This window comes from Danio rerio, chromosome 12 (genome assembly GCF_052040795.2).
Source record: "Danio rerio strain M-AB ecotype USA chromosome 12, GRCz13ab, whole genome shotgun sequence".
Taxonomy (NCBI): domain Eukaryota; kingdom Metazoa; phylum Chordata; class Actinopteri; order Cypriniformes; family Danionidae; genus Danio; species Danio rerio.
The window spans coordinates 27,081,220-27,104,105 of record NC_141032.1 but is presented as its reverse complement, the minus strand read 5'-3'; the positions used below and the strand labels follow the sequence as shown (position 1 = coordinate 27,104,105).

The window sequence follows — 22,886 nt, the reverse complement described above, 5'->3', positions numbered from 1 at the left end:
GGGAACGCAATATGAAGATTGCTAAAACTGAACTTTAAAAATACTTTCAAAGCAAATTACACCTAAGAGAGATGACTAATGTTTTTTTATTAATCATGCCAAGTTTAAAAGTTGGAATGTTCAAAAGGAATAGGGCATAGGGGGGATAACTGGGAACAGAACACAACCCGGGACTATGTTTGTAACTACTGTTCCAGAGGTGTAGTTGTAAGCATACAAGTTTGCGACAGTTTTTGCTAATGTTTGTTGGAAAGACGGATTTGGGAAACGCCAAATCAACAAACTATGTTTGTAATGACGAAACTTACGACCTTAGTTGGCTAACGATGGCTTTCGGAAATGCATCGCAGCTTGGTTCGCTCTTTTTTTTAAACTGCAGACTAATTAGCAGTTGTAATCAGACACAGTTGTTTGTTTTAAAACTGCAAAGTACATGATGGTTCCATATAATTTTCATTAGATTTGTGTGTTTCTATTTTTTTTTTTCTATTGTTTGATCTGTAAAAACAGTTGTAAATGACTACAGTGTTCTTTCTTTTCTTTTTTTTAAAGCTTTTCATACAGCCAGAAGGTTGGATTATTGAATGAAAACAGTTTTGTGGCATACATGTGTTTGCTTTTTTTCTACACAATTAAACATTTGAATGAACATAATCCAAGAGTGGCAATTCCATACTTTTTGCCAGAGGTTGTATACTTTTTATCCCTGTGTGTTTGATTGTATACTTTGGGCTAACTGCACACAGGATGGGTCATAGCTCAACCAAGCAGCATCTTGTGAATGGTATTTCTAAAAACATCTTAATCAGTTGACCTTAATGGTCCAGTGCACAAAAGAGACGCCTTAATTTCACACCGTAGAAAATATTTCACATCCAGATTCCACGCTTTTCCTCATGTTTGTCTCCAAGCAGCATAGAGTTCTGACAGATTCAGACAGATGTCAGTGCACTTGGGCAATGTGCACCAGGGAGTACAGCGTCCCATCACTAGTCTTCGGTGAAGGCACCACAGCTCCATTTTGGCCAGAAGAAATCTCAGTGCGGTAGATATGCGCACGCCTTTTAAAGCATCCAAATCGGCTAGTCAGAATGAAAAAATCCCTTTTGAAGGTTTTAGTGAAGAAGGCATAGAGGAATGGGTTTGAGCAGGAATTGATGGGGTAAAATAACACCAGTAGGACTTTGGCGTGTGAAACGGTTATCAGTGGTAGTTTAAATGCTGCAGAAATGGCGAAAAATGAGATGGGCGCCATGCACAAGAAGTCGGTGAAGATGAGCACTGCCATGCGCTTGGCGATACGCATGTCTGCATTGGCAGGAACAAAAGCGGGATTACGGACGGTCAAGTAGATGAGTGTGTAGCAAACGCACACAACCAAAAAAGCAGCAGCGTTGAGTAGAAGCAACAGCACCACATAACCTTGTGAAAGCAACGTTTCTACATCCATTGGCAGGCAGATGCTGGTCTTGCTGTAGCTGCTCACTCCAAACATGGGCATCAAAGCAGTGAGAAGGGAGAAAAGCCAGCCTGTTGCCATCACTAGGCAAGCATGGCGTAGACGCATTTGGCGCTCGAGCTGCATGGCATAAGTGATGGTGTGCCAGCGCTCCAGGGTAATGGCGGTCAGAGTATAGACGGAGAGCTCGCTGGAGAAGACGGTGAAGAATCCTGCCACATGGCAGCCTGCTCCTGTTTGCCAGTCAATGCCATAGTTATAGTAGCGCGACTGTGTGTGAATGTCTACTGCAGCGATGAGCAACAGGTAGATTCCCATGCAAAGGTCGGCGAAAGCCAAGTGGCACATTAGAAACCTGGGAACGGTAAGTTTGTAGCGGCTGGTGAGGAGCACCAGGAGGACCACGGTATTGCCTACTATAGCTAGTACGCTGATGAACCAGATCAGAACACGCAGGAATGTGAAGCCCATGATGTCCTCGCAAGGGTTGAATGCGTCTGGGGTGGGGTAGCAGGTCACTTCTATTACGTCCTTACAGTGGTCGTTGAAAAAATTGAAAAAATCAGGCTCCTCGTGAGCTCCAGTCACGTTGCACATTTGATTCTTCACAGACCTGTGTGAACACAAGTAATATCTTGGTGTACAATCAAATTTCAGAAAAAAAAGAAGAAATTGTATTGGATTTAATACATTTTTGGCAGTGGAAATAAAATCTAATAGAAACTAGAGACTAGAGCATTTTCGGCAAAATTGTATCCCATTTGGTAACACTTTACCAAATTTACTGTAAATACCATTTCTGACTATTAACTTGCTAATAATAATAAGTGGCTTATTACTTGCCTATTATTAGGACACTGGCTATTTAATTGTACTTATAAAGTACATATTCAGCATGATCTTATTGCACAACCCCATTCCTACCCAATACCTACGCCCAACTACACTACCTGACAAAATCCTGTCGTCGATCCCAGATGTAAAAGCAACAAATACTAACTTGACTTCTAGTTAATTATTTGGAAAAGTGGCAGAAGATAGATTTTTCAGATGAATCATGTGTTGAACTGCATCCAAATTATCACAAATACTGCAGAGGACATATTGGAACCCGCATAAACCCAAGACTCTTACAGAAATCAGTCAAGTTTGGTGAAGGAAAAATCATGGTTTAAGGTTACATTCAGTATGGGGGCATGCTAGAGATCTGCATAGTGGATGGCAACATCCACAGCCTGAGGTATCAAGACATTTGCGCTGCCCATTACATTACAAACCACAGGAGAGGGCAAATTCTTCAGCAGGATAGCGCTCCTTATACTATAGCATCCATGTCAAAGTTCCTAAAAGCAAAGAAGGTCAAGGGGCTTCAGGATTGGCTAGCCCAATCATCAGACATGAACATTATTAAGTATGTCTAGAGTAAGATGAAGGAGGCATTTAAGATCAATCCAAAGAATCTTGATGAACTCTGGGAATTCTGCAAGAACGCTTTCTTTGCCATTCCAGATGATTTTATTAATAACTTTTTTTTTTATAAATAACTTTTATTAAGTTATTTGAGTCATGGCAGAGATGTATGGATGCAGTCCTCCAAGCTCATATGAGTCATACACAATATTCATTTTTTTTCTACTGCACAATGACTTCATATTCTATGCTGTACATTATTTCTGTTAAATGACAAGACTTTTGTCTAAGCAAAATCAGACCTTTCTGTCCAAATTAAATAATTAAAAATCAAGGCATGATCATATTTTATTTTGATAAGGTAATCATAATCTAGAAGCCTTTGCTCTTCGTATAAGCCCCTTTTGATACCAAATGATCAACTAGAGGTCAAGTTATTATTTTCTGTTTCTAAAAGTTAAATGGGCGACAAGACTTTTGTAAGGTAATATACTACAATAATAACTATTAATAAGCAGCAAATTAACAGCTTGATTGGGCTAAAAGTCACAGTTAATGCTTTGTTCATTCATTCAATCATTCATTCATTCATTTTCCTTTGACTTAGTCCCTTATTTATCAGGGGTCACCACAGAGGAATAAACCACCAACTATTCTGGCATGTTTTACGCAGCAGATGCCCTTAAAGATGCAACACAGCACTGGGAAACACCCATACACTCTCACATTACAGCCAATATAGTTCAATTAATCTATATCTGCATGTCTTTGGATTGTGGGGGAAACCCACACTAACATGGGGAGAACATGCCAACTCCACACAAAAATGCCAACTGGCCTGGTCGGGCCTCAAACCAGCGACCTTCTAATGCTTACCACTGAGCCACCATGTTGTCATAATGCCTTGTTAATAGTTACAAAAAAGTGTAACAAAATATTTATTTCAGCTGCACTTTTTTTCACTTTTAGTTTATTTTTTCAATGTATTTTCAGTACATTTGTATGGAAATGAGCATATGGTCTAATATCTCTTTTTGGAAGCCCAGCTGGTTGGGAATGAGACATGAGAGATGTGTGACTGACTTGTGCTTCTTGAAGTTTTTGAAGGCGCAGCAGTGGCTGGGGTAGGTCAGGTTAGCCTGCGTGAGCTCAGTAAACAGCTCCAGGCTGGGAAGCTTCCTCAGAGAGTAGACTGAAACGGCCATCAGAAGCTTAAGAGTCTTCAGCATGCTTTCCGGCAGAGTGTGAACAGCAGTTCTGGAGATATCCCTGTAATGACAGCAGCCGTTTCATTGTTCCATGCAGAATCTGGTGTGGGGCCTGTACAATAATGGTGGTTAAACCAACTCAGGGTTAAAGGTTTAGCTTAAAATAGACAAAACCAACCCAGTCAAATCAGGCTTTGAACATACCATGACTCTGATCATTAACTTACTTTAATTGGGCTTTGATTCAGAAGTTACACAGCACTTGAACATGTGACATTAGTATAATGGGATACTGTGATTCATTTCTCATTGGAGAGTTGGCGTGATTCACTGGCACAGATGAAAAAATATGAATTTGAACATAGTTACACAGCAAGATGAAAAGAGCTGTTGATGAAAGAAAAACTAATGGAAAAGAACTTGCTTTATCATTTCAGTTTATTTTGATTATATATACAGAGAGAGAGACTCGTACAGTATGTAGTCATTTTGAATGCTTTATCTGTTGATTCTAAAACCTAATTATATTTCATCCTATCTGTATTTATGTTCGTTAAACCAAACACTTAATTTTTCATTAAATAGATATTTCCCATGTGTGATGGATTAAGGATATTACAAATACATTGATTACATTAATGTACATTAATTACGAAAAAAAAATGTCTTTAAAGGGGTCATGAACTGAGATCTCTGCTTTACCATGAGCTTTTTTATATAAGAGGTCATCTTACAAAAAATGTGTCCTGTAAATTTCAGAGCAGTAAAGCATCACTGTTAGTGAAATAACAGCTTTTAATGACATCAAGCCCAGAAAACACCAGATTCATCATAGGTAGGTAAAATACCACTTACCGTGAAGAACATAACGTGATCTGACAGAAAAGTTGAATACACTCTCAGAAAAAAACTGTTCCTTTGTACTTTTTGTGCTTTTTAGGTACATTCGAGCACTAATATGCTCCTTTGAAGTACCACTGTGGACTCTTTGGGTACAAATATGTATCTTTTGAAAAGGTACTGCCCCAGTGACAGCTGTTTGCTATGCAGAACTGTTATTCAATAATAGCAGTGGGCATTTATTTATAGTATACATTTACTTAAAAACTACACAAATGTCACAAACGGACCTTAGACCACTTAATAAAATATTGTAAAAAGCAGTTAACCCCTTAAAAATAGCTTTTCTATGTAGTGACCTTTAAGTGGAGCAAGGGAAACACAGTAGTTGGCTTTATTGTGTCAAAGTTTATATGCAGCTAATGAGGTATATCCACACAGACTTTTAAGCCAGCCCCACGGTTTCTGGTGAACTGTCTTTCCATTATAAAATCGCCACATTCAAGGTCTGATTTCTTTAAAAATCAGTGATCTTCTCTGCTTGATATACAGTTTGAAACAGGTCTCAGACTAGACAAAAAAGACTGCATTATATTCCATTTCCCGCCTTTAAGATATGACAATTTATTTTACCCCTGTATTGTCAATGGAGTTTCTGCACTAGCCTGCTGGTACTGACGGAGCTAGCGCTTACACTGTCTTTCATCTCGTTTTACGCTTGAACAACAAAATAAATGCAGTCTATTTAGCTGAATGTATTTTATTGACATTACAACATTGATGCTGTAAAACACAGGTGTCAAACTCAGGTCCAATCCTAAAAAACACACCTGATCAAACTAATTAAGCCATTTAGGCTTTGTTTGAAACTTATGTACAAGGTAAGTGTGTTGGAGCAGGGTTGGAACTAAACTGGAACTAAACTAAATTGAAAACAGCCACATAGTCACCGGAAGTTTATTATTGGCTGAAAAACACTGTGCATATAGCCCATTGGTTAGAGCATTTCTCTTGTGTTGGGGTTTGGTTTTGTCAACACAGGCTCAATGGAAATAGATGCTTCAGTCTACATTTTTGTGAAACTGAAAAATGTAAACACGTTTAGCCGCAGTTTCTAGGTAAAACAAACGCTACAGGGCAGTATGATGACAACAACTTTTGTTCCTTTTCACATGGATGATCTGTACATATTTTTTTCCAGTTATTTGTACAAATCCAAAGAAATGCCAATTCCAAACAATGTGCATCTATGATTTCTAATCAAATACATTTGCCTCACCTATCTATATACATGGACAATAATTCTGGCATTGTCGGTTTACTCAGTACCTCACTTTGTGTAGTATTGAACTTGTGATGTACAGCGCTCGAATTTGAGTCCAGTGAAGCACGGTTCCACAAACGAGGTAAAAGCAGTGTAGTTTATTATTATTATTCATTCATTCATTTTCTTATCAGCTTAATCCCTTTATTAATCCGGTGTCGCCACAGCGGAATGAACCGCTGTGAAATTAATCCAGCAAGTTTTTACGCAACAGATGCCCTTCCAGCCGCAACCCAGTGGGAAATTATTATTAATATAAATATTTTATTAAAATTATAAAGATAAAATACAATTTTCTCTTCGGTTTGCTTTTGATAATCTAATTGGTTTGGTTTAGGTGAGAGTTTAGGTGATAAGCATTGCCTTCCCATATAAAGTATAACAAATTGCACCCTAAGTAATTCACTGAAATTTAGACAGAACCTGCTTTGTGCCGTCATTTGAAACATGCAATAAACCCTCATATCGAAACGTCTGAATTTTGGACATATTTCGTGAAAATGTGTGTTGAGGCATTTCCAATAAGCCTGGGTTGGATTTTGTCTTGTTGTGGCAATTGTGTTGTACACTTATATTTTCTTTTAAATTTTTGTTGTGTTGTGCACAATTGGGTTGACCTAGTTAGTTACTCACAGAGTGTAATTTGCTATAGAGATGAACACTGCTAAAAGCCAAACCACATTTATGTTGAAGCAAACTAAACTTAAATTTACCCGACTAAGTTAAACCAGCTTCATGGTACAGGCCTCAGGTAGCAGAGGTTAGTGTGAGTGGAATTGCTGTGAGTGTGTGTGTGTTGATCCAGCTGGTGAGTTTGTATTGTTGTTGAAAGTCAGAGCTGTTCATGCTTACAGAACGACGGGGCCTTCGGCTCCTTTAAAGGCGTAACTGTGGATGTGATTCAGCTGCTGGTTTCCCATGAGAAAGCTGTGAGAAAGAGAGCCAAAGGGATTAGATGAAAGATTAGAGGTTTTATGTGATTTATAAATATATAAAAGATGTAACCACTCACAGTTTTCCAATTTTGGTACCATTGAATGCATGGCTGTCTATCTCACGAATCCCGTTCTTCGTTAATCTCCTGCAAGAGCACATTAGGTGAGATCAGTTAAAAAAAATGGGCTTGGAAACATACTGCTCACCAAAGCTGTTTATTAAAGCAAAACTACAGCAAAGATGGCAATACCTTTCAAATTTAACTATTTCAATTCAGTGTTTTTTTTTTTTTAATGTTTCTTTAATAAATGGAAAGTTCAAAAGAACAGCATTTAATTTAACTTCTTTCCAAGTAATAAGTGTCATTACTGTCACTTTTAAACAATTTAGCAGCGGTATTATATCCAGATACATTTGTGTTAATGGTCAATCTGATCTGCGATTTATGTAAATAAAAAAAACTAAATCACTCAAATCTAAAAATTATTTAAAATAATAAAAAAAGAAAATAAAAATAAAAGAAAAAGTGTTAGATAGCACTATAAGACTTCATACTGTATATTCTACCATATTCGTTTTTATGGTGAACCAAAATAATCTTACATTTCATTTAAAGGTCCTGTAAAATTAAAATAAAGTTTTTTATATGTTAGTACCAGCATGTTAGTCTTAAGGATATCCATAGGCTAGTGTGCTCCAAAACAGAGAAAAAAAATGTCCATTTAGAAGATATAAACATCCAGCATCTGATGATGTCTTTGAATTTCTGACTTCAGGCTGTAATTGACTGCAAATACTTGCAATCAAATATTAAAAAAATAATGTTGGATTTATGATTAATTTTCTGTCGAACTACTTTTGAACCCTTAACAAGTGGGAGGCACATTTGCAAACTGTTGTATTTTCTAAACCGTTCACCTGATTTGGATGTAAATACCTTCAAATTAAAGCTAACAGTCTGCAGTTAAAGCACATCTTGTTCAATATTTGAAATCCATTGTATTGGTGTACACAACCAAAAATGTTAGAATTGTGTCAATGTCCCATTATTTATGAACCTAACTGTATGTAAGTGAGGTTATTGACGACATAAAAAAGTACAATAGTCTAACAACCCTATAATATTTTATAGTTAATATTCATTTTTTTAATTTAACATTAACCTCACTTAATGAGAATGGTGGGTAATGTTTATAACACAGGACTATTTTTGGTTTAATTTTGGAGGCTGCCACTTAAAGATTGTCCTCTATGATCAGTCGCCTTTATTTTTAATGTATGTGAGTGCTGTAAAGGTGTCAAAGTTTAACATTGTGCCATAAAATCAATCTGCTGCAACTAACACTATTGCTGTGTCAATAATCAAGCACAATAACCCCCGGGGTCACAATCCAATGGAAAAAGAATTGAAAAGCTGAGTGCTTTTTATTTGCATGTTGTGTTTTATGTAACTATTAAATACTATTTTTTTATCTTCTGCAGGTTATGGAATAAATATGGAAATTCTAACAGTTTATTAACAAACTGTTGAAGTCAGAATTATTAGCCCCCTGTTTATTTTTTTTCTCCTATTTCAGTTTAACGGAAATATTTTTTTCAACACATTTCTAAACATAATAGTTTTAATGACTCATTTCTAATAACTGATTTATTTTATCTTTGACATGAAGACAGTACATAATATTTTACTAGATATTTTTCAAGACACTAAAAAATATAGCTTAAGGACTATGCTTAGGAAATGTTATTTTAAAAATGAAAAACTGCTTTTATTCAAGCTGAAATAAAACAAATAAGACTTTCTCCAGAAGAAAAATATTATGAGACATACTGTGAAAATTTCCTTGCTCTGTTAATCATCATTTGGGAAATATTTTTTAAAAAGTTCAAAGAGGGGTAATAATTCTGATATTAACTGTATATGATATTTTTGGAAATCTGAAAATATCTGAAAATGAACTCATGAGCTGTTAATCTATAATTATGTCATGACTTTACTTGGAGGCGCACATTATCATTAACTCATCATTAACTACTCATGAACTCCTGTATTTAAACTGCTGATGTTGACATTGACACAACACTTTTCTAATGTTATTCAGTGTAAACACACTAGATGGACGTCCATAAAGAGCCCATGAGTAGTTAAGAATGGGTTACTGATGATGTGCCCCTTCACGTAAAGTCATGGTATAATTATCCATTAACATATATCATGACTTCATGATGGTTAAATTAATCATCAACTAATGTGGTAATTAATACATTAATTAACAAACAAGCATGTACTAACAAGTGATTAAGGTAGCCGTTATTAACTCATGAACTCATGTGACTCACGTTGTAGTTAAAGTTAGTTCATGATAAGTGCATGGCTTAACTCATCATTAATTCTTAATATAGTTATTAGCTTAACAATTAGCTTATTTTTGTCAAGCACCCCAGCAATAACTTTATTCAGTTTGCTGTAAATATAAGTATAGTGTGCATCATTCACTTTTCACAAAATAAAATACCCAATCCATGCCTACTTACAGCTCAGTTATGGTGGCGTTGGTCAATCCGAGGAAAGCATTACTGGGAATCCTCTCTATGTGCATATTATCTTGTAGATCACTGTATTATAGATATGATAAAGAGCATATTTTACATTAATCAACCTTACTACAGTATAAATATATACATACTTTCAGATAGAAATATCCAATAAGATATTGACTTAAATGAAAATTACAATAGAAATTCAAGAGCAGCAGAGTTGATCTGGGAGAAATCTGGCAGGATTTTAAGACCAGTATTTGAGATAGTCCTGGAGGAACACACACGCACACACACACACACACACACACCACACACACAGGGAGACAAGATTGATGAATGCAATACGTCAGAAAGACATTCGTATTTTGTCTTTGCATCTGCAGCCTTTGTTTCCTGTGAGAAACATTTGATCTGGATATTGACCTGTGTTTGGGTCATTCTGCTTTTACTGAGGTCTTTCAGGACTCTTAACATAACTCAATGCTAGGCTGAAACTCATGTGGGAATATACTCCCTTTAAACTGCTGAACCACAGCATGAAACCCTGATTATTCAGAGTTTACTAGACAAGAGTAATGAAAACTCACAGATATCGCAGCTTTGGAAGTCTCCAGAAGGCATCTTTATGCATCACAAGATTTTTGGACTTTGTAATAGTTCTGTCAGAAAGATGCATTGAAGGTTTATTTTGAAGGTTTGTTTTAGACATTCAAACTCATATTAGAGTATTAGCAGACTAATTCTACATGTAGTTGCAATGTTACTTGTAGACTGTCTGCTGGAGGACTATCTGAAAAAATGTGTTAGCAGATATTAAGCAGACAGTATATTATTTACTACAAATATTTGATTACATTTTTCACATATTATACTATTTTTAAAAGCTAAATAAAGCATGTTGCTAAGAATACAGCTGGATTTATTTTGAAGTGTCGTGCAGCTACATACATTTCCTCCAGTTCTGTCAGGTTGAAGAAGGCTAAGGCTTCGATTCGCTCGAGAGCCCCGTTCTCGGACACCACTCTGAGGAGAAAAATAATCATAAAACCAAAAAATATGATGTATAAAGCTTTAGAAAACTGTTTGCAATATAACAATTGATATATAAATCTTAATCGCCATGATGCAAAATGCACTATTTGCTAGACTAAGGTGTATCAAGGAAAATCAAATCACTATGCTGATTTAATGAACAAAATGGAGTTGTGCTAGATTTTAATGGTTCTTTTGATGCTTACTTTGATTTTGAAGTAACTTCGCAATTGCATGTCAACTAGTATTTTAATAAATAGGATTTAAAATATGTATTTAGCAATTTTCTGATTCAAAAATAAACAAGGTTGTTTGTAAACATATACATTAAGTAATATTATTTTATATAGAGCTTAAGAAAAATGTTTTAATTTAATTCTGTTTTGATTGTAAGATTTTCAAAATACATAGCTATTCTCACTTGAATCAATTCAAAGTTTATTTTTTAATAGCAGGTGATGCTCTTTTCAACCATGCACTAAAATGGAAAGGAAGTGCGTTTGGCTGAGTAAATTGTCTTTTATATCACGAGATGAATGTAAACTAGCCCACTTTGAACACATTTGTAATTTCCCAAATCTTTCCTAACTTTATTAATGATTTTTTTAGATTCAAGTGGTATATGTAAGGATCTCTGTCAGCAGGTGGTGGTTTTAGGTCAGCATGAATAGCAGCATTTCCTTTCTACTGTAAACAAATTCTCTGTGTTGGTGATATGCCACAACAGAGAACTTCTAAGAAAGAAATTTTATCTATTATCTCTCTGTAATCTCTTCCGAAGAGAACAGGTTTCCCTTATAGACACATCATCTTCAAGTATCATGATCAGCGCTGGTACTGTTGTATGGATAAATCAGCATTGCTGTTAAATGGGACGAGGCAAGTCCTGTATGGGACAAATCAAATGGGCCCAATATACATGATGTCTCAGCCAATACTGGATGGTTGGCAACCCTAATTGTAGAGACCTTCATAAGAAAATATTGCCTGGTTTAAACCAGAAGTTGGCTGTGCTGAGGACAAAATCAGTGGGAAATCTAAATGTAATATTTATTTTGCTTGCACGTATTGTTATTATTTTGGTCAGGGGTGCTCAAACTTTTTCTAACAAAGGACCAAAAACCAAACTTGATTGAGGTCTGTGGGCCAAATACATATAATTTTTTAACATTTTATAACAAACTTATTACAGTAAAAACACACCATACATTTTATAACACAATAGTGGAGTTCAATGCTGAATACCCTAGTTGAGCTGCTCCTGCTTTTACCTTGATTTGCTTGCAGATGACTTGTGCATTGTCCTGTATCTGTCAAGTGACAGTATTTACATTTTAAAAATCTAATTTATTTACAACTTTTAACTCAATCATTTAATTTCAGTTTGGCTTTGTTTGTAGCTCAACAATAACACAAAGAAACAAAAGGTTGCATTAAATTTGAAATGATGATTTTTGTCAAAGGCATTCGCCCCAACCAATTCACCATCATTCTTGTTCTCTTTTCAGATGGGATGGTGGGCCAAATCAAACGTTTGGCCCATGGGCCCTACTTTGGGCATCTCTGCTCTGCTTCTGCTATTTAATCCACAGAGTTTTCTTTTGTTTTGGTAATCTTCAGTCATAGTCTGACCATTTACTTTGATGTCAGGAGTGACAATTTTTCTATAATAATGTAAGTTTGACAACTTCAGCCACAATATTCTTAACCCTGCCCCTCTTACTGTGTTTGCAAGAAGGGAATGATCCGTAAAAAGAAAATTCCGTTACACTTGGAAGTACATCAACACACTGCAATGTCTGGTTCATGAAGAATTTAAATATTTGTTATGATGGTTCTAATAGTTTTAGCTTGGACAGGCTTCTGAACTTCCAGTATAAGACTGCTGGCCTGAAGCTGCTGTTCTGAAACTGCGGTCAGTATGGTTCTGCATTTTGACATATCCTGCATACACACCTAAAGATGTCACAGATAGCATGCAATCTTTTATTTAGTTCTCTTTAGATTTGTTGTGCTTTAAATGTTACACACAAACAAAATTATGTAAATGTTTGCCAATGTGCCCGAATATCAAAGTAAACACTTAAAGGTGCTGTATGTAAGTTTTTGACTCTTCTGAAGCATAAAAATACCATAATATGATTGCAGATATTTAGGAAACATGCCAAGTGAACATTTTTGCTTATCTGAAAAACAATGCTGAAGTCAGTTTTCTGCATTAAAAATGTGCATTATGTGCTGGAACGTCTTTGTTTTGGTTCTTTTAACCCGCCCAATGCCACTTTAGCCAATTATATTTCAGAACCTGGCGTTGCCTTGGTGGAAAACAGTGTATTTCATTCATTCATTCATTCATTCATTCATTCATTCATTCATTCATTCATTCATTCATTCATTCATTCATTCATTCATTCAGAAAGGCTCTCAAAGCATGTGTCCGTGACCAAAATGTGGCCTCCGGTGGACAGTAGCAGTCTCCGAAATGAGAAGCAGATTCAAAGTTTCCCTTTATTTAGCAATTTATTAATGAGCAAATAATATAAATACTATGAACGTGAAAACCATTTTAAGACATTCAAGCAAAGAATATGCACAAAAGGGTAAGGTTTAGGATCTAATTAATACATATTAAACCTTTTTACTATTATGGTGTGCTTGAGGTGATCATGTCATCAAGTTCTCTTTTGTTCAGCTGCAAAAAATAGAAGCCGTTTCTAAAATATAAATTCCACGTGTTGGTTAGGACCTTTTAATATGGAAAATATTCCTTATGCGTGCCCTTGCTTTTATTTAGAACACGATTGATCCAGAAATGCAATACTAGTTCAACCACTGGGTGCCAAACTTGGGTTACATGATATACTGTATTACTGTCTTAAAGTGACAGTATCACTGTTCATTTCTTTACTTGTTTGGTTGTTGTAATTCAATGTTCCCTTGGTCAGAAATATGGACAAACCTAATTGTTGGGTTCAAAAGTAGCATTCAATTTGAACGAATTAAAAGAAATTATCAAAATGGTACTTTTGTGCAGTTAGTTTGTGGAATTTGAAAGCTATTCTGACATTCTGTCTGGTTCATTTTTAGTCGAGGTCAGACTCTATGTGTTGTCAAGTAAATGCAAAAACTCTCAGAGCTGCTCAATAGTTGAATAAGGTATAATTCTAATTGAATCGTTCAGTTTTCAACTTCTCTTAACCCCTAAATGAAAACCAAAAAAATAAAAAATAAAATAACTGTACATTATGGACATCAGGGCTTTCAGTAAAATAATTTGACTTGCAATTGCATAACATTTTATAGTCAATAAATGTCTAAAAGAGAACATGAAACTGAAGTATTATCTAAAATAGGAAGCATTTAAAATATAATGACCTTCTACTAATATAGATATACATTTGTCAAATTGTCCCTTAGGTTTTGTAGTATTTTCCTGTGATACATATCTCAGTGTTTGGGTCACTGTTAAACATCATGTTCCATATCAAAGTCTAAACAAATTCGATCAAGACTAAATATCATGTGTTTATATGCACTTTTGGATTAAGTCAAAACTTTAGCAACAGCAAATGACAGTTTTGAGCATTCAGCGGCAGTTCTTTGTTTTATGAATGCTTGGTTGAATGTTTTTCTTTCAGTAGCTTATATTCACTTTCATGTTTTCATAGTAAACAACTCAGTGTCCTTCGTTTTTTTTTTAATTTACACTTACATTCTCTTCAGCTCGTGTAGTTCAGACAGGGCTGCTCGGCGAAACACGCTGATCTGAGTCAGTTTGATCTCCCTGCGTAAAATTAGATAGAAGAGATGTGATTCATCATCCAGCAATTCATTTTCTCCAGTGTGTTACAGTTATAAATATCACAGCCTGTTCAGAGGTGAATACTGTATTATGAGCAAATTACACAGAAAAAGCTGGCATGGCTGTTTCAGGTGTGACTGATTCATTTTGCATTTATCAGATCGCCATTTTGACTCCAAAACTTAATTTACACTTTGTAATAACATGCATTTTTGTCAGTTTGATCACAAGCACACAATGCTACATACTGTTGAAATTATTATTATTAGCCACCTGTGAATTTTTTTTTCTTTTTAAAATATTTCCAAAATAATGTTAAAGAGAGCAATGAGTTTTTCACAGTTTTCTTATAATATATATATTTTTTCTGGAGAGTCTAATTTGTTTTATTTCAGCTAGAATAAAAGGAGTTTTACATTTTTATGACCATTTTAAGGTCAATATTATTAGCCCTCTTAAACAATATATTTTTTGATTGTCTACAGAACAAATCATCGTTATGATTTCCCTAATTACCCTAACGTGCCTAATTAACCTACGTAGTTATAAGCCTTTAAATTGCACTTTAAGCTGAATATATCTTGAAAATATCTAGTAAAATATTGTGTACTGTTATCAGGATTCATGGCAAAGAAAATAAGTTAGTTTTTAGAAATTCATACTATTATGTTAAGAAATGTATTGAAAAAAATCTTCTTTGCTTAAACAAAAATTGGGGAAAAATATAAAGGGGGGGCTAATAATTCCAAAGGGTTAATAATTCTGACTTCAACTGTATACAGATATACAGCAAATGTGGTATAATTCACTAAATAACTTTCTATGTCAGCAGGTATAAATATGTTATTTTCCACATTCTAAGGGTGTACTCACACTAGACACGTTGTCTTGAGCTAGGCCCAGGCGCGATTGTCCCAAGTTTTTGCTTTCTGAGCCTGAGCACGCTTACATAATTGATGATGTGACTGTTCAGTTCAACAGAAGAGAAGCGCTCTCGCTCTGTACAATGGAAATTGCTTTAGTTATATTGTTTTGTATTATTTAAAATCGTTTGACATGCAGTAGCATGCAGTTAAATCTTTTGCTGAACAGATCCATCATTTTTGACATGCATAAATGTTCCTGAAAGGCATCGTACAGCACGTATTAGGAGGTTTGCTGAAGGTGGCAGCTGTAGTGCAGTGAAGGGTTTGCATCTTTGATAAACTGTTCATTAAAAAGTAAGAATGAATAATGGATCCATATGAAACAGTCCCTTAAAGTGACGTTGGGTCTTCAGGTTCAACCTCAGGTGCGATTTACGCTCACACTACAAGCGTACCGCAGCAAAGCTCAACCGAACCACACTCTGGCACACGTGTTTCAATTGGGCCAGTCAACTGAACCACACCTAGGCCCAATTCGTAGCACTCACACTTGTCAAACGAGCTAGAAAATGGGGGTCAAACAAGCCTGTGCACAGTTCAGATAGCCTAGTGTGAGTAGTAGACCCACAACATTAGAGTAAACATTTGAGTTAAAGTTCATATGAAATATTTCTTCAGTAGAACTATCCACCCAAAATGTGCTACAGCAGCAAAGTTGATGCTTGGCCATTTATTTGTGTAATTTAAACATTGTTATGTACCCTATTCAGAGTGTAATATACAAATAAATAGATTTATACGTTCAAAAATGTTATACAAGGCTCATAAAAAATAAAACACAGCTCATACAATTGTATAACTGATACACTGTACTCAACTCATCCAGTTGTAACTTATATATTAACTATATATTCGTTTCACAAGCATCTGACAGCCTGAACTAAATATGATTTTCATTTACAATAATAAATCCTAAAATTCCAGCAGCACCATGGCTCAGTGCTTAGCACTGCTGTCTCACAGCAAGAATGTCACCGGTTTGAGTCCTGACAGGGCCAGTTAGCATTTCTGTGTGGAGTTTGCATGTTTCCTTATGGGTTTCCTCCGGGTGCTCCGGTTTCCCCCACAGTCCAAAGGCATGCGTGTGACATAGGTGAATTGAAAATACTGATACTGGCTGTAGTGTATGTGTGTGAATGTGAGAGTGTATGGGTGTTTCCCAGTGCTGGGTTGTGGCTGCAAGGGCGTCCACTGCATGAAACATATGCTGAAATACTTGGCGATTCATTCCCCTGTGGTGGCCTCTGATAAATAAGGCACTAAGCTGAAGGAAAATGAATAAATGAATGAATCCTAAAATTTAACCTAAGTGAGTCTGAGTTCTTAATCAAAGACTCACTCTGACCAGATCATTTGAACCAGAGAATCACTAAATAGAAACTCACTCTGATTGGCAGCATGTTCAATTCGGAAAGGGTTTTCATGATATATCCCTTTGAAGTGTTTAAATTCCAGAATGACAGCTTCAAAAGGGGTTCAGGCATATGGATGAGCCCTCATGAATGTAAAGAACTGTTTTGACACCAAACAACATAGTTTCATGGGGGCCCGAAGTGTCAATGAATTGTACTCTTTGAAATCCTTCATTTCAAAGGGAAGTGGACAGTTTGGAGTTCTACAGTTTGAAGTGACAGTTCAATATAGTGGCTATGACAGATTTTATTCTGAAGTGCGCATCAGAGGGCAGATATATGCCATTTGAAATGCACTATTTGAATTAGGGCTGTTCAATATGATGATATATATTATGTGTACAAAAAAAAATGTCTATTGTTTCATATTATGCCATAAAGTTTTTTTTCGTGGTGTCATAAATAACATCATTTAAGTTATATATATTTTTAAATAATATATTACTTGCTATTAATAAGATGCAGACTGAAACATGAATAACAGCATTGTGAAAACATTGCTATCTTGAAAGTACTATATTCACATCATGCATTTTCATTCAATCATTTTCTTTTCGACTTAGTCCCTTTATTGATCAGGGGTCGCCACAGCGGAATGAACCACCAACTTATCTAGCATATGTTTTACGCAGCGGATGCCCTTCCAGCCGCAACCCAGTAATTTAAAATGTAAAAAAGAAATAGTCTTTTATATGTCGTCAATATAAATTATAAATGTATTGAATTAATACAGAATCAAAACAGAAATGGTGCTATATTGTGATGTATAACATTATCAGGACGACTTATATTGTGATAAGACCTTTATGTCATATTGCTCAGCCATAATTTGAATACGTGAATTTCTAACTAGAGATACACTTTGGCAAGATCATTTAACTTCATGAATTACTAACTAATTCACTCTGATCAGATTAAATGAATTTGTGAATCTTTAACAAGAGACTCACACTGACCAGATCATGGCTGTTTCTCAATATGCGTTCTTCAGCGATCTTGCGTCCTTGTGTAACGTCTTCATCAGCTGCCATAGTTCTGTTCCAAAACTTAAGACCGCAAGAACAGATGACATGTTAAACTTCCCGGATGTGTTCTTGGTATCGACGACGCACCGATGCAGAACTCGCTCTAGTCCCAGAAGTCATTGCGACTGAAGATCGGAAACGCAACACAGATTTATTATTAAAGTTTAGAGATAGAACTTATTTATCTCAGGACTTTCCCTAAATGAAACAGTGAATATATACATTACCGTGAAAATCTTAATAAAGGAATAAACATTGAGTGTTTATTTACTGACATTTGTATTAAAATCTGTTATATTTATGTTGTGCAACGTATATTTGTGAGGTCTCTATGCAGAGTGTATATTTTAAAAAAGGGGTAAAACAATAAATCGTTCTATGAACGCTGTAATGTTTAAATAATTTTTCATTAAAAACGCGTGAAGCATCTTATTTCTCACAGGACGCGTTCTCTGTCTCCCGAGTTCGTTCTTCCGAGGACACCGTTCAAAACTGGTCTTCACAAGAACACAAGTCACAGCCCATATGAATTAGGGAATCTTTAACTAGAGACTCACACTGACTGGATAATTGGAATCATTTAACTGTTTACTGAAGGCTTACTCTGGACTGGATCATTTGAATCGTTAACTACAGGCTCACTTTGGCCGGATATTTTGAATCAGTGAATCATTAGGTTCGTTCGACTTGAACCATGGTTGCAGCCGGTGATCAACCAAATTAAGCAGGTCGCACACCAGAAGCGCCGCTCGGCGCCGCGACACGGCGCGTACATGACAGATTAAAGTATCGCACACCAGACGCGCACATTCGAATGATATTTAACATGAAACTAATCAGATGGCGCTCTGTGGCGCGGCTGAAAAATGAACTGCGTCCTGAGCCGTCGCCGGGCGCCGCCGACAGCCGCCGACTTGCGGCGCCGGTGTGTGTATCCTGATAGAAACCTATGATTAGAATTCTAAAATACGTGGCGCTGCGCGGCGCGCCGCCGAGCGTCGCTTCTGGTGTGCGACCTGCTTTAGACGAGTGCAGGTGGGGGCGGAGTTAAAAAACGAAGCCATCAAGCCGGACACTTCGGGACTCAAAGTTGCGCAGTTATGATGATCAATCACATGGCTTGACATTTAATTAATCATTTAATTATTAAAATAACAACAACAGATATATAGTATAAATAAATCAATTATTAAAATAAAATATTTTAGAATTATATATTTTATATTTAATAAAAAAAAATTTTAAACTTATTTGTTAAGAAATCTTTATAGGGGTGTCAGGATCAATGATGATAATTATTTTATTACAAGTCTATGAGACTTAATTGAGTTAATATTTAGGGTACTAAAATATATCATTTAAATAATTGATGGATCTGAATACAGTAGTCTGTATGCCTATAAAAAGGCAGAATAAATCTATGCAAACAATCTAGTCATTATGAACAAATTATTTATCAAAAGATGATATTGCAGTAAAATATTTGTATTCTTTTAATAAGCATGATGTGTACAAGATAGAGATGCCAAGTAATTGTTTGTTTTGAAATTTGTGAGATGGAATTTGTCCAATAATAAAAGCGAAAAGCATGTTGTTGTTGTTATGTGGTGAACTTGGCCAATCGTGTAATATCAGTGTCGTCATCGCAGTTTCCGCAGTCGCTCTTCAGATGCTGCACCGGCTGAATAAATTGTCTGATCTCGGAGCTCTGTCGCGGTGCTTTGATTCCGCATGTGACAGTCACATGGCGTCGGTGTAGCATCCATCCCAACAACATTTCCAACTGGCATGCACCGCTTTAAGACAGATTTCGATCAATCTGCACATTGCTGCATGAAGTCGAACACACCTATTAACTGGAGACTCAGGGAATCATTAACTAGAGGCTCACTCTGAATGGGGGATTTGAATCAGTAAATCATTAACTGGACTCTAACTCTGACCGAATCATTTGAATTAGTCAATCTTTTTCTAGACACTCACTCTGATTGGATCATTTGAATCTGTGAATAATTAATTTGAAGTTTACCCTGACTGGATCATTTGAATCAGTGAATAGTTAACAAGAGACACATCCTGACTGGATCATACGAATCAGGAAATCTTTAACTAGACACTCACCCTGACTGAATCATTTGAATCTGTGAATAATTTACTGCAGTCTTATGTTGCAGTCACACTAGAGCAGGGGTGTCAAACTCAATTCCTAGAGGGCCGAAGCCCTGCACAGTTTAGTTCCAACCCTGCTCCAACACACTTACCTGTAGGTTTCAAACAATTCTGAAGGACTCAATTAGTTTGATCAGGTGCGTTTAATTAGAGTTGGAACTAAACTGTGCAGAGCTGCGGCCCTTTTGGAACTGAGTTTGACACCTGTGCACTAGAGCTTGAGCATCCGAAATTCTGTTGTGCGGCGTTGTGAAAAGGGGAGGGATTAAACAAGTTGATTAGACATTTTAAAAAGTGAGCGATTGGTCCATATTTTCAATTCCTGTCCAAATAGTAATGTTTTGATCCTTAATTGGTCTTACACAGTCACATTTCCCAGGTCAGAGTTAACCAAGCTTCAACTTTGCAATGCAGAGAACTGCGAAACTTGTCCCACGAGCTTGCATTTCCCATCTGACGCATTTGAGTGTGTATGAATGTAAGTCTATATGAAGTAAACAATGGGTCAGACCGGAAACGCAAGTGGTCACACTGCACTTTTTTTCCTATAGACTCCCAATCATATGCACGCGCAGTACCGCCGCTCCCTATATGCAGAGTACGCAGGTTGCGTAGGGCTTCAACTCCGGAGGGGGCACCATCTCGGTTGCAAAAAAAAAAAAAAATTAATAATATTGCAATAAACTGAGTTTATATAATATATACATTGATAATATGTTGTTAATTACATTTAAAAAATCATTTTATGACGAACGCAAAAACAAACAAACATGTGACGTTATTTTTTTACGTGTGTGCGCATTGCGCATCCACTTGTCTTTGCGGCTGCTAGCAGCATATAGTTATAATTGATGCAAGTTGCAGCTCTATGCCTGGGAAAAGACAACAGCAGTCGGGAGCCGAGAAGAGGAAAAAAGTAAAAGATGAATCGCGTGCATCACTTTCATGTAACTTCCATGAATCTGGAAAACATATTTTTGGTTGTTCAAGTAAATTAGTGAGGCTAATGTTCTCCACAACTGCACCAAACCTGCCTTATTTGTTGTTGTTTACGTTCAGTTTCTTGCTTTGCTGCTGATTGTGCTTTAAACTATGATAGGACATGTTTTCTTTTCGCGTTTGCCCCTCTTCCCCATGTTGCTGATGAAAACACATACTCAATTATTTATATTAACTTTACAATTATTTCACTGCATGTATTATTTATTTCGCATATAGTTATTATATTATATTATATTATATTATATTATATTATATTATATTATATTATATTATATTATATTATATTATATTATATATAATTTTTTGCAGTTATCATTATTGTTTTGTCAATTTCTATATATTTCTTATTGCTGCTGTTGTAATTGCTTGTATCACTGCAATGACAATAAAGTCTCTTTGGTCTTTACATGGGTGGATTGGTGTGTTTTTAAAAGGCCGTTTTTTAATTTTTGTACATTACTATATAAAATGACACAACTGACTCAATCTGTGGTTTCTGAAAGATCAAAAATATAAGATGAGTCAAATTACTGTAAGCCACAGGCCATAAACCATATTTATTGCATGAATTAATTAATGTTTTTTTTCTGAACGTTGACAAAATTTTTGTTAAAAATACACTCTTAAAAACCACAAATGTCTTTGATTTATAGTGACACCAAGGGTCAGTTTTTGTTAAATCCACATTTTGTTTGTAGTTTAGACACATTATGAAGAGTGCTTGACTAGCCCATTGTTTTAATAATATGTCATGAGTTTTTCTTTATATGACTAATTTCTTCTGTATTACAGTGAGGTTCAATGCCGGAATTTGTCACAAAAGAATATGAGGTGACCAGATCCAGCACTGCTCCAGAGACACCAGCAGCTGCACAGGTTGCACAAGGGATGCAGACAAGGACCATCCATCTCTACAGGTACAGACAGGGTTTATTCCTTACCTTTTGTAAATGTTTGAAATTAGGAATGCTTATGCAGAAGACAAGTCAGTGTTTAGTTTAATGTAAACTGTTATTTTATAATGTAAATACTTTAATGTTTAAGTATAATTTTGAGTGTTTATATGCATATTTATGTATATAAATAAATACATGTTTAAATACATATGTTTGTGTGTTTTTGTTCCTCTATGGGGGCACCACAGTTAAATTTCACATAGGGCACCCTATACATATCAAATCTGAATGGACACAGGGTCTATTTTAGTAAGTAAACTAGTAAAACATCTGGCCAGCTGTTTTCCCGTAATTTCCACACATCCAAAACACTGATTTACTCAATAAAAAGCACCAAACACTGATTGTCTTTTATGGCAGTTCATGATTTTTATAGTTTTTGGCTATTAATTAATGTTTGGCCTGAATTAATGTTTACTGTTTTCCTTGAAATCCGTACAAATGAGATTGTATGAATTTATTTATTTCTTCTCTTGAGATCAGTCTGAGTGAGATTTAGAGTATCAAAGCGTTTTCATGCTCTAAAAAAACATTCTTTCCAAATGTATTTGTGAGCTCATCTAATATCTTCTCCTTGCACTTTAAGTAGCTAATAGTTTCTTCTGAAAGTATGAGCAGAATGAGTCATTGCAGAAAGTAGGTCATTCCAGATGTGAAATGTTATGAGAAATGGAAGCGCAGTTACCAGTAGCCTATTTACAGACAACTGCAATTGATCTGTTCGCTGTCAGGCTTTTTTTGTTTGTGCAATTCTTGCTGTACGCCGTCATTAGTGTCTGTGTGTTTTCCCTGTGGACAATCATTCCTGTAATCCCACAGAAACACACATGGCAGTTATACAAAA

General features: G+C 35.8%; 1 protein-coding gene across 1 annotated transcript in view; it reads right to left on the bottom strand.

The window, feature by feature from the left end:
- Positions 1-475: 475 nt before the first annotated feature.
- Positions 476-22,886, bottom strand: part of fshr (follicle stimulating hormone receptor) — a 35,240-nt gene continuing 12,829 nt past the window's right edge. Inside the window, 9 exon segments of the mRNA NM_001001812.1 lie at positions 476-2,072; positions 3,953-4,138; positions 7,094-7,168; positions 7,254-7,322; positions 9,713-9,793; positions 9,912-9,986; positions 10,306-10,377; positions 10,667-10,741; positions 14,463-14,534. Of these exon segments, the coding sequence (NP_001001812.1) occupies positions 944-2,072; positions 3,953-4,138; positions 7,094-7,168; positions 7,254-7,322; positions 9,713-9,793; positions 9,912-9,986; positions 10,306-10,377; positions 10,667-10,741; positions 14,463-14,534 (1,834 nt within the window). The 3' untranslated portion in view covers positions 476-943.